This window comes from Rattus rattus, chromosome 1, assembly GCF_011064425.1.
Source record: "Rattus rattus isolate New Zealand chromosome 1, Rrattus_CSIRO_v1, whole genome shotgun sequence".
In the NCBI taxonomy this organism is placed as follows: Eukaryota; Metazoa; Chordata; class Mammalia; order Rodentia; family Muridae; genus Rattus; species Rattus rattus.
The window spans coordinates 248,387,881-248,399,427 of NC_046154.1; the positions used below are offsets into that span (position 1 = coordinate 248,387,881).

Below are 11,547 nucleotides of genomic sequence, written 5' to 3' on the forward strand. Positions count from 1 at the left end.
GGAAGGACTGCAAGCCATCACTCCCCACAACTGGAGATAAAGCAAAGCCTGTCCCAAACCTTGGTCCCTCCTGTTCATCCCTGCACAGCATGCTTAACACCCTCCTTGTCCCGGGTGCCTTGAACCCAGGTAAGACATTCCACACATAACCAGCCTAGGTCATGGGACCAACTTCAGACACAGGGACATCAGGGCCAGCAGTATCTGCATCTTTATGTACACTACAGGGTGGGCTGGGCAGAGTGCCTGGTCCCAGGGACACACCACTTTTAACACTTTACAAAACCCAAAGGAAGGAAGGGGCAAGTGCAAGTCCAGGAAATGAGGCCAAAGTCACGCAGAGAGGTCGCTGTTATCAAAACGCTCCTGGTCATACACTTCAGCCACCACCTTGCGACCACCAAACCAGCGCCCATTGAGGGCCTGGATGGCCTTGTGAGTCTCTGAAGCCATGGAAAATTCCACAAAAATCTTGACGATGATTTCTGCATCTTCCTCCTCGCCCTGTTTTTCTTGGTAGATAATGACCCGGTTCACAGCACCAAATTTGCCACATTCCTCTGTCACCTCTCCCTCCAGGTCATCATCAATGTCCTTGGGATCCACCATGTTTCGGAGAACCATCACTGTAGACTGTGGGAAAGAGAATTGAATGCTGTGATTGTGGGAAAGATAACTGAATGCTGTGACCTATCGACCACTACGTCCGTACTACCGTACAAGCAGCAATGGCACCAGTGCACTACCTACCTCCTGTTTTCTGAGTAGCTTTTGCATGACCATGTGTCGAGCACTGCTGCCAGAGATGCTCATGTGCTCCTGCTCACTCAACATCTCTGGCCGCTCTGACTCTGGAAACAGCTCCTCCTCTTCCTTCTCCTTCTTGGGTTCCAACAGACCCAGCGTTGGCGGGCTGGCTAGGATGGGGTTCACCACTCCCACAGAGGGGATGGTGACCGGAATAGGAGGGCGGGCTGGTGTCACACCTGCAGCAAAACCAACCAAGTTTAACAGCCACGCATACACCCTCTCTCAAGAAGGAATAGAGATAGTTGGCTATAACCAGCCTGCCCTGGGTTCAAGTGATTACAATGAAGTAAGCATGGGTTAGAAAGCTGAAGGCAGACCTTAGAGGAGAGGGGAAAGGAATGGTGGAGAACCTGACCCATCCAGACTTACCTGTGATGACTCCAGGGGCTTGGGCAGCCATGACAGCCTGGGGTAGGGCCCCTAAGGGCTGGGCCAGTGTCAGTGCTGGGGACACTAGTCCTGGTGTGGCTAAAGTACCCAGCACTGCAGCTCCAGCCACTGCTTCCTGCAACCGAAAGGCAACCATAGTCAGTTTATAGTCCGAGTCCTCCACCCAAAACCATCTAAAGAGCCAGTTCCCAAAGGATTAGTGGGTCTGTCCACCCACTGTCAAACACACATCACTGCACCAGCTCTCACCTGAGCTGTAATCTTGGCTGTGGCTGCAGCTGCGGCCACAGCAGCAGCAGGCGGGAGACCTCCAGGCGTGGCAGGTGTTAGCAGGGGCATTGGGGGTGTGACGGCCTTGCCCACCCTCAAGTACTGGCCACCCAGATCAAAGAGGTTCATGGAGGACACAGCATCCTGGGACGACTGGGCCTTCTCATATTCTGCAGGGCAGGATGAGCAGTGAGAAAAGCCAGCCCCAGTATGAGGTGGGCTTCCTCTTCTCCTTGGCCCTTCCCAAACTCACCGATAAAACCATAGCCCTTGTGCTTGCCAGTTGTGGGGTCCCGGGCCAGCGTACAAGACTTGATCTTGCCGAAGGCTTCAAACACACTCTTGATATCATCATCAGACAGGTCCTGATGTACAGAGGCCACGTATATTCGGTTGAAAGCCCTAGCCTCCTCAGCCAGCTGGTCTATGATGGGTTGGGCTTGTCCGATGTTGCTAGGTCTTCCCACCTGAAGGAGGTCAAGAACAAACATCAGCCTAGGCCTGTGGTGACTGCTTGTATGTAACTTCACAAAGCACTCAATTACTCTAGGCCCAAGACCAAACTTTCTTGTCCTTACCTTGATGTTCCTGCCCCCAAGCATCACAGAGTTCATCTGCTCCAAAGCCAGCTGTGCAGCTTCTGGGACCTCATACTCCACGAAGGCAAAGCCCTAAATAGAGGAAGGTGTTATAAGGCAAGGAAAGCAGATAGAAGAGCAAGCTAGGGCACCGGGATAGCTCTTATCTGCTTACCTTATGCTTCATGGTAACGGAGTCCCAGGACATATCAATGCTCTTGATGGGGCCAAAGGGAGCAAAGGCCTGGCGAATAGTGTCTTCTCCCAGCTCATAGTAGATGGAACCCACATACACCCGGCACATGATAGCCAGTGCCCGCTGCCGCTGAGCTGCCATCTGCAGCAGGACAGAAGGAGAGAGCCACTGGCTTGTCAGGAAGGCAGAAGACTCAGCAGCCCTCTCCCATCCTGGCCCACCCGCCCAGTGCTGCTGTGGGAAGAACTCCCCACGCAGCAGTGAGGTGCAGGTTGGGCCCTTGCAGCCAGGGTTTAGGGGTCAGCAGGACCCCACCCCAAGGAAGGCCAGGCCCAACAGCAGGACATGGAAGTACCCAGCCCACCCAGGTCCCAGACAGACTTTGGCAGCAGAGCTGACAGGTAGTCAGAAGGCAAGGCTGAATGACCTATAATTCAGCCCACTTCTGTAGTCTGGAGACCAGGTACCTGGGCTGGGCTGGGAGATCCTCCCACTAGCCCATCCAAGTATTGGGACAGAAGAGGGAAGGAGGAGCTGTCCAAGCCAGACACACCTACTGGCATGGAGGCCAGAAAAGAGGGTGGCAGAAGACAGGGCAGCCAGTGCCCAGAAGAGATCCCAGGGAAGGAATTTGGAGCCCAGAAAGGGGCTCTCTGGAGAGAACAAGGAGCAAGTGCTCATGCAGGGAGACATAGGTGAGGACTCAGTGTGCTCTATACTTTCCCCATCCCAACACCTCCCACAAAAAAGAGCTGCTGGGAGCACATGACTGTAGCCACAAGAGCTGGCCCAGGTAAGAGCATCACGAGGCAGCAGAGAACCCAATGAAGAAGCCTCAGGGATCCTTAGGGCTGGGAAGCTGGCAGGACTAGCAGTGAGCTGGACCACTGTAATGAGGGACCAACCATGCCCTGGGAAAGGCTCCTTCCAACACTGCATAGATATGCCAGCCAGGGGGTTCTAGAACTACACATAATGGGCCACAGGTAGAGCCCCATGGGCCAGGCCTCCTTAACACAAACAAGGGCTCCTCTCACCCTAACAAAGGTCCCAGTGGCAAGAGACCAATTTACTTCTTCAGACATTAGCAGGCCTAGTACAGTCCAGTCTCCCTAAGAGAGGACTAAAAGGTCCACTAACACAACTTTATCCAGGTGGGGCCTATCTTTCCTCACATTAAGAGCTCCCTGAATCTGGGACCATTCCCTCAAACTGGCAGCTAACAAGCCTCCAGCTACTGTCCAGATGAAGGACCCCAATGGTAGAGCCACCCCTTCTCTAAGCCCCACGCGGAAATGAAGCCAATCTGTCCTTCAGGTCATACTTTGTCAAGAGAGTGCCAAGTCTCCCCTTCGAGGCGAGACCACCCAACTACAGGTCTCTCTGACCATATCTCCCAGGACTCCACAGAGGGTCAATAGCTCCCTTTCAGACATGCTTTCCAGAGTAGACAGAGTATGTCTCAAATGTGAGGGCAACTCATCCAGGGGTGGCCCTCCAAGTGGATACCCCAGAGAAAGGGCCATGTCTTTCCCACAGGATCTCCCCACACGATAGGGCCTGGCCACTTCAACTTGCCTCTGGGCAAGGAAGAGCCATCTCCTTCCCAGACTCCTCTGCTTAATGCAGCCATGACCATGTGACCTCTACCCCTTGCTGAGAGCTAGGTCTATGACCCAAATTATTGTTTGCCCTTCCCTCTCTTGCTCACTCAGGCCCCCATCCCCCATCCCCTCCATCCATCCTCCCTCCAGAGCATGATGGGGCCACAGTTAGGACCCCTCTCTTATCAAGGAGCTTGACCCCACCCCAAGAGCCCGGGCAGCCTGGAGACTGCCGGAGCTGGAGGCCCACAGGTACATCCCCCACATGGGGTGGCAAGGCACAGATGAGCTGGCATTGGCAGCTACCCTCCCTGGCTGGCTGCCGCGGCTGCCCTCCGCAGTTACCTGGCCCTCAGAGCAGATGGAGGCCTCCCCAGGGGCGGTCCTGGGGTGAGTGCCCACACCACTGGCCCCACCATGCCTGGCGCTCTGCTGTGCTCGTCCAGAGCTGGCGGGCAGGGCCGGCCAGAGGAGCAAGGTCCCCAGCAGTGGGCTGCACTGCCCCCCTCTAGCCCTGACTAAGGACATGAGCCCCAGAAGAAGTGAGCATTTCTATTGACCGATTGCAAAGGTGAGAGAGGATCTCCAAAGCCCATTGTCACTGCTGCCATCTGAAAGACAGTAAAGACAGAGTTCAGTCTGTTGGAGCCGAGCAGTCTCCCGCTCTTGTCAACACCTCACGCAGACAGCAGCAAGGCGCGGAGTCCCCGCCCTGCCAGGGAGGCCCGCCTGCCTTCCCACACTGCTGGCCACTCTGGCTGGTCACTGGCACCTGCCCAGGGGGGCTTCAGAGCCCCAGGTGCCCCGCCCCACAGCCTTTGCAGCAGGACCGGCGAGGGCAGAAGGAAGGGAGGTAGGAGAGGGATGGACAGAGCACAGTGAACAGCCAGTATCAATGTCTGAGGGTTGGACCTGGGGGTGGGAAGGCTCAAGGCCCAGGAACCTGCCAGCTTTACATAGGCTTCTTCCCATAGATAACACAGCCTCCAGCCTAGAGTAGGGCCCAGTGGAGCACACCCCTAGACTGCCCCTTCAATCGAGGGCCCCAGGGATAAAGGCCTGACCATAAGGGCAAGGAGGATCACAATCTACATGCTGCCATCATGGCTGTACACAGTCTGGGTGACAAGGGTATGGTAAGACCCAGAGGATCTAGTGGGAAGACCAAGAAGGAGAACTGGGCAGAGCTACAGAGAAGGAGTGGGAAGGGTGTGGAGATGGGGCCTTATCAAGCAACCGGAGGAAAGGCCAGGCCACTCATGCCTCAGAGAGGACCCTGGTGGTCCAGAGAATGAATCTTGAGAGTCTGAGAGTGATAACACCTTCTGGGGGGCAGTCGGCCACAGGCACAGGAGGAGGCAGAGAAGAGGAGGAGATGGTGGAGGTAGTGGGGAGGGGCAGTGGAGACTTCCTGGCCCAGGCTGGGCAGAAGGGCCTCCAGCAGAGCCAGCCCCAAGATAGTGGCTGTGGCGTGCAGGAGGGTGGTAGGGCTCACCTGCAGGTTGGTGAGCTGCTGCTGCTGGTGGGCGATGGTCTGCTTCACCAGCACACTCTTGATGCTCTGCTCCATTGCATATTTCTTGGCCTGTAAGAGATGGCAGTGAGGAGCACTGGGGGGCCCAGCCTGCAGGGGGGATGGCCTGCCTTACCAACCCTGGTTAAGCAGTTGTGCTCAGGAGATGCACTCTCACCTTCTGGAGGGCCTCCTGCTGCTCGGGCGTCAGGGGAGGCAGCCCCAGCTTGGTGCCTGTGCTTTGCCCATTTTCCATCTTGATGGATTCTGTGCCCTGGAGTAGGAAACAGGGGAGTTGTTCAGCAGCAAACTCAAGATTTCTCATGTCATCCCAGAAACTCCAGAGGCCATTTATCCCTAGTCTCTTGAACCAAAGCAAGAGATAAGCCCCAATACAAACTACTTCCTGCCTGGTTAGAATACAGGCCTTTCCTTCAGACATTGCTATACCCACTCAGGCCTTTGTCACAGACATGACTCGTGGATGGGACATAGTAAACTAGGAAGGTACCCTGTAGGGCAACACAATGGCCTCTTCATGCAACACAGGAGAGCAGTCTGCCTGCCTTCGTTGACAATTTGATCCCAGAGTCTCTGTCCCAAGTCTTGTAGAACAGCCAACCTTTATTGTCCTCCAGAGCCCAGAAAACAGAACCAGGACCAAAGACTCATTACTCATAGGCTACCAGACACTCTAACCTCTTGGTTTTCTCAACAGGCTACCCCAGAACAAGTGAATGCAAGGGACCTTCCCTCCAGCAATGCTCATCTCAGGCCTGAAGACATTCTTTCAAAGCATACCTCCCAGAGGATGGGTGTTACTCCTCAGTTCATGAGCCCTATAAGGGGCTACAACCTACTTCTATTAACAGAGCCCCACCCTAGCCAAATTAATGTAGAACAGGCAATGCTGGCCAGGGGGAGAGCTTGACACCTGAACACTACTAGAATTGTGTTTTAAGTTCCCATCAAAGCCATTTCCAAGTTGTCTGCAGGAGAGGAACACATTCATGTAAACAGGGAAAGCATAACGTCAGAGCCAGCAGACCCTGGGAGTAATGGACAGAGACAGCCTATGTAAATACTGGTTCTAAATACCTCTGCTTACTCTTCTAGGCTTTAAGACAGACACGACCTTTGAGAGCATCAGCAGAGAAAGAAAGGAAGGTCCTCAACATAGGAGTAACAGACAAGGACTGGAACACAAAGAAGACAGATCAGGTCTGACTGACTCAAACCCCATGGACCCCATCATGGATGCTGGAGTGCTGATGAGTTTCTGTTCAAAGGTCAAAAGGTAGGACACTTATAAGGCCCCTCTGGGGTAGTCTCAAGAAGACCCTAAAGGCACTCAAGAGCTGCCAATGGATGGGACCAAGACTGCAGTCTGGCTCATACTAGATCTGTCCTCTGCCCTCTCAGCTGGCCCCAAGCCTCTAAGACTGTGACACTAGAGTAGGCTGTCACCATGGAAATCAATGCCAGTTCTTCTCAGCCCCCTAGAAACTTTTCAATCTCTTCTTTGTCTTGGTGAACAAAAGGCCCTTCTCCCACCAACCAACAGCACACTGGCCAGCCAGTCAGGACAGAGCTTCAGCCCCCACGACTGCCTAAGATCTACTGATGCATACCAATATCTCTGTCTGCACCCCCCAACCCCCAACACACATACCAGTGCCTGGAGGACCTAACTAGAGGCTACCACAGTATCTTGTTGAAACCTTGTAGGACTCTTGTGGAGGCGGGAATAAAGGATCTATCACCTAGCAACAACAGAGTCCAGCGTCACATCCCAGAAGATGTGCTCCCATGGGCCAGTAACTAGAGAAAAAAATCCATCTATACCCACCCAGAACTCCAGAGAGCGTGAGGGGGAGGGGGTCCCCTAACACACGTGTGCTTTGACTTACATATTATTTTGCTGTTTCACTTACATGAAAACAAAGAGATAAAATGAAAACCCCTATTTCTAGCTCTAGTCACAACACTGCCATTCTGAAACAGAGGGCCCATCCTTCTGTACAATGCTAATGGCTCAGAGCCAGCACCACTGAGGGCTGACCGCATTTATTCCCACCATCCCCATCTCTTCCCCCTGCTGCCTGGCTAGCCAACTGTCGGGCCCTGCCAGGCTTAGGCTAGATAGACTCTCACAGAAAAGAAACCAAACAGTAGCAGGCTGAGGAGGGGACAAGGCTAGGCCCCAAACTTTCCCCCACCCAAATCTCCAACTTGGCCCAATCAGGTCTCTCTAGGCCCAGAAATGCATTGGCAGGCAGGCAGGCAGGCGAAGGAAAGTCATATTTAAGGTTAATACCTGTGGAGGTTTCCATTTGTCTCCTGCTGCCACCACTGCCGCCGCCGCCGCTGCAGCCGCTGCTGCTGGCTCCGACCCCCCTCCTTGTTGGCCATTGACCTGCTGCAGGCAGGAGGGAAATATAAGTAGTCATACAACCTATCACCCAGACCCTCTCCTCGTCCAAAGCTGAAGGTTGCCTTCCCATCTAGAATAAGGGAAGCTGGGCAAGGGTTAAGAAGGTCCACTGAGTCTTAATCACCCCCACCTTGCACTGCCCTTATACCCTCTAGCCTGCCAGCACATACACAGCTCCCCAGGTATGGACAGAAAGCAGAGCAGCAGCTGGGCCAGGCCCAAGTTGACAGTCTCCTGGCATGAGACAAGAAGAAAAGGACAGAAGCAAGCAGTGTTCTAGCCCAAGGCCAAAGAAAGCCACCCTTCTCTGCTGACAGACTGAGCCATATTAGATGTCAGGGTGACCAGCTGGCTGTGTTCCCCCATCCTTCCCATGGAAGCAAGAACACTGCTTCCATCACTTGGGCTAGGCCTCTTAGCTCAACATCCATTCCAGTAATTTCATGAGCTCTGGGCAAATCCAGGCCTCCCTCACCCAGCAGACAAAGTGAAAAAACTGTCCTAGAATGACAGCTGAGAGCTTGGCTCTCACCATCAGAAGGGACACAGAGAACACCTGTCCAAGGCAGCCCTCAGGAGGTGGAGCTCTTATCAAGCCTGTGGTGTCCCTGTCACCTAATAGACCTCAGGTAAAGGTAGGCAATATAGTAAGGAGTGGGATGTGATAGAAGGGCCCTAAAGTCCACCCAACTTCTCAGAAGACCGCAGTAACAGAAGAATGTGCTTACCCTACCATGAGCTAAAGTACATGATCCACAAGTACCAAAAGACATAGAAAGATAGTTGTGCCCATTCTTGGAAAGAAAGCCAGAGGCTGGCAACTTGGACAAAGTCCCTCAGGTCATCAGGCTACTGGAGGGACTGGCAGCAGAACCTAATGCACTACGAAGACCTTGTGATGGAACCAGAATCTATGGCTAACACAGCCTATTTGTGGTAGCTCCTGGTGCTACAAACATTGAGTGTGCACTTCTGTCTGTTCCACTGTGACTCAGAATGATATCCCAGAGAAAACTAGAGGAGTGGTGACTCCTGTGGCACAGGTATCCGCAGAACAAGAGGCTGCTTCTCAACACCCACAGTGAAAGCATGCTTCAGGCATGAGCCAGACACTGAGATTGTTGTCCCTGGGGCACATGTATGACTTTCTGCCTCTCCAAATGAGTAGCCACCTAGGGACAGGAATAGTGCTGAAAGCAGCAGACAATGCACGTGCACAATCCCAGAGAAAGCTCACCTGTGGACACTACATAGGACCCAATTTAGCCTATTTACCACAGCAGAGTTCTCCAATAGAGTCTAACACTCTGTTCTATGCAGTCACTGGGAGAGCCTAGAGAAAACTATCATTTGTTATCATAGCTGGTCACACTAATATGCATCTCAGCCTTGGTGCATGGAGAGAGGGGAAGATCCCTTGAGGGGTTTGAAGCTGAGTGTCTCAGGTATGCAAGCCAAGCTCTGCCCTTCACCAGTTCAGAAAAAAGTTATTTCGATTACAAAGCATATTAAATAACCTGAGCAAGTCACCTAAAATCTAGGCCTGAATCTCCTCTTATGCAGGGGCATGGCCTATCTTTCAGGCAGCAGCCAAGAGTTACGGAATCATTTTCCATGAAGTCCCTTAAGACTCTGCATATGGGGGTTGGGGATTTAGCTCAGTGGTAGAGCGCTTGCCTAGCAAGCCCAAGACCCTGGGTTCGGTCCCCAGCTCCGAAAAAAAGGAAAAAAAAAAAAAAAAAGAAAGACTCTGCATATGGAAAGCAAGCCACAGGTTCTAGCAATATTAGTACCATTGAGAGCAGTGCCAGGCCCCAAGAATAGGACTGGCTGAAGGACGCTGTCTTCCATCTGTTCAGGTCCCTTCAAGGGTATAGTGCTACTTCCTGGGTAGCCAAGCTTGTGCTGAGCACTGTGGATGTAGCAAAACAAGAGACAGACAATTCTCGGGGACTCATGGTCAGATGCTAGCAAAGACTATTCCAGCTGCTTCAGTGGTAAGACTACTGTTTGAGCCCATCTCAACAATGACACCAACTTTCAGTAGTGTCGGGCTAACCTTTCAGTCATCAGGGGCTACCCAAAAATGAGGTATTCGCTCTCCACCAGTGCTGTTCAAAGTATTTTATATTCTGCCCTCCCCCTTCTTCTATTATCTGACAGTCACCTAAGAGCAGCCATCAAGCTCTCAACTCTCTGGTTGTCTTTACACCAAGACCATTTACACCTGTAGCTTCAAGAATCGGAGTGTTATTATTTTTTTTTTCTTTTTTCTTTTTTTCGGAGCTGGGGACCGAACCCAGGGCCTTGCGTTTGCTAGGCAAGCGCTCTACCACTGAGCTAAATTCCCAACCCCGGAGTGTTATTTTTTAAAAGGTAGCCTTGATGTGAGTGGTACACACTAGATCTATCCCTCGCAGGCTGGAGCAAGTGCCCCTCTCCCAATATGAAGGTGCAGTCCCCAGCTAAGGCTGAGGAATGACAGCCTGTCTACACTACTTGACCCTACTGTAGTCTGACCTGTAGGCATCTGCATAAGTGGTCTCAGACCTCTGAATGAGGGTGGCAGCTAATAAAAGACTGGACTGCAATGGGGGTCCAAGAGATAAGTAGTTCCTAAAGCAAGTGGGGAGGAAGACTTGTGGTAGTCACTCTTGGTACATTCCTGACTGACCAGAGAAAACGCTGAGCAGGGCTGAACAAAACAAGGGGTGAGCAGTGTCTTATGATGCCCACCAGACCAGTGACGGAGGTAGGCACTGATGGGGGTTCTCCAACAGAGCCAGGGACAGAAAGACTGTCTGAAAGGTGTGGAGGATGTTTTCCCCCTCCTGAGTGGTAATAGAATGGGAAACCCGTTTCTCTGTGCACCATGGCGTAGAGCAAGTGCCAGTGGGCCCGCCCCTTCCGCGTCCCCAAAAAGGGGCGCAGTCGCGCAGGTCTGAAGCAGGCGCCAGGGCTCCCAGACGCCTAGACAACTGTCGCCCAGCCTTAGCAAAAAGAGGACCGCCCCGCCAGAATCCAGCTGGGCAGCCCGCGGCCGGCCCACCCCGCCCAGCTGCCGGAAACTGAAGTCCTCGAGCCGGAAGCTGCAGCCAAGCCACAGCCGCGGCCACAGCCGCGCGCTCCCGCTCCGCCTCCGCCCCGCGTGCCGGTGACCACCAGAAAGTCCGTATGAGGCCGGGTCAAGCCAATGCGCACCCAGGGGCCCCTCCGCACCCAGTTACGGCCTACGACTCACTCCTACCAGTTGACGGCCGCTCCCGGCCGCGAGGGATTCACTTACGAGAGCTATAGTTGCCGTCGCCATCTTGCGTCCGTCGCGGCCGCCGCGCGCGCCACAAGCATCAGCTCCCTCCGCAGTCTCGCGCGATCTGGGCGCCGGACGCGGAATTCTCGCGATACACGACCTAGCTACGTGAGTGGAGACCGGAACGTATTTCCGGGGCGGAGCAGGCATTTAATGTACCGGAGGAGAACGGATCCGGCCCGGGTACTGAAGTGGAGACCCGGAGAGCTCTCCCGCGTTCGGGGGAACGGGGAGGGGTGGGCGTGGTCAGCATTTTTAAATCAGTTCCGTCTGCCTATTTTACTAGCACCCTATTCCATTTAAGTTCATTCACTGAGAGCGAGAAAGAGGCCGATTTCTTCTTTTCGTAGACAGCTGAGGCAGAAGACAAAAAGATTGATGCATCCATCGCCTTTGCATTATCCATCTAAAGTCAAGAGTCCTCATTTATTTTGAAATATGA

At 53.4% G+C, this 11,547-nt stretch overlaps 1 protein-coding gene across 6 annotated transcripts; it reads right to left on the bottom strand.

Moving 5' to 3' along the window:
* Positions 1-188: 188 nt before the first annotated feature.
* On the bottom strand, positions 189-11,159 carry Puf60 (poly(U) binding splicing factor 60). 6 transcript variants are annotated; one of them, XM_032917073.1, is made up of 12 exons: positions 11,082-11,159; positions 7,679-7,780; positions 5,540-5,635; positions 5,344-5,433; positions 4,409-4,459; positions 2,224-2,385; positions 2,049-2,141; positions 1,724-1,937; positions 1,450-1,640; positions 1,180-1,315; positions 751-986; positions 189-633 (listed from the first exon to the last, which is right to left on the bottom strand). In XM_032917073.1, exons 1-12 carry the CDS (start codon positions 11,103-11,105, stop codon positions 334-336), a joined length of 1,695 nt encoding a protein of 564 aa, XP_032772964.1. In that variant the 5' UTR covers positions 11,106-11,159; the 3' UTR covers positions 189-333. The 6 variants fall into 6 exon arrangements, with proteins under 6 accessions (XP_032772964.1, XP_032772971.1, XP_032772979.1 ...); XM_032917080.1 differs by having other exon boundaries at positions 7,679-7,777; positions 11,082-11,144; XM_032917088.1 differs by lacking the exon at positions 4,409-4,459.
* Between the last annotated feature and the right edge of the window lie 388 nt (positions 11,160-11,547).

Excerpts from the sequence above, each read along its gene's own strand:
- Puf60 (XM_032917073.1), bottom strand. The coding sequence starts at position 11,105 with ATGGCGACGGCAACTATAGCTCTC. Across the intron at positions 7,781-11,081 it reads CGACGGCAACTATAGCTCTC|CAGGTCAATGGCCAACAAGG; the intron begins GTAAGTGAATCC and ends TCCTGCCTGCAG. Across the intron at positions 1,641-1,723 it reads CAAGGGCTATGGTTTTATCG|AATATGAGAAGGCCCAGTCG; the intron begins GTGAGTTTGGGA and ends CCTGCCCTGCAG.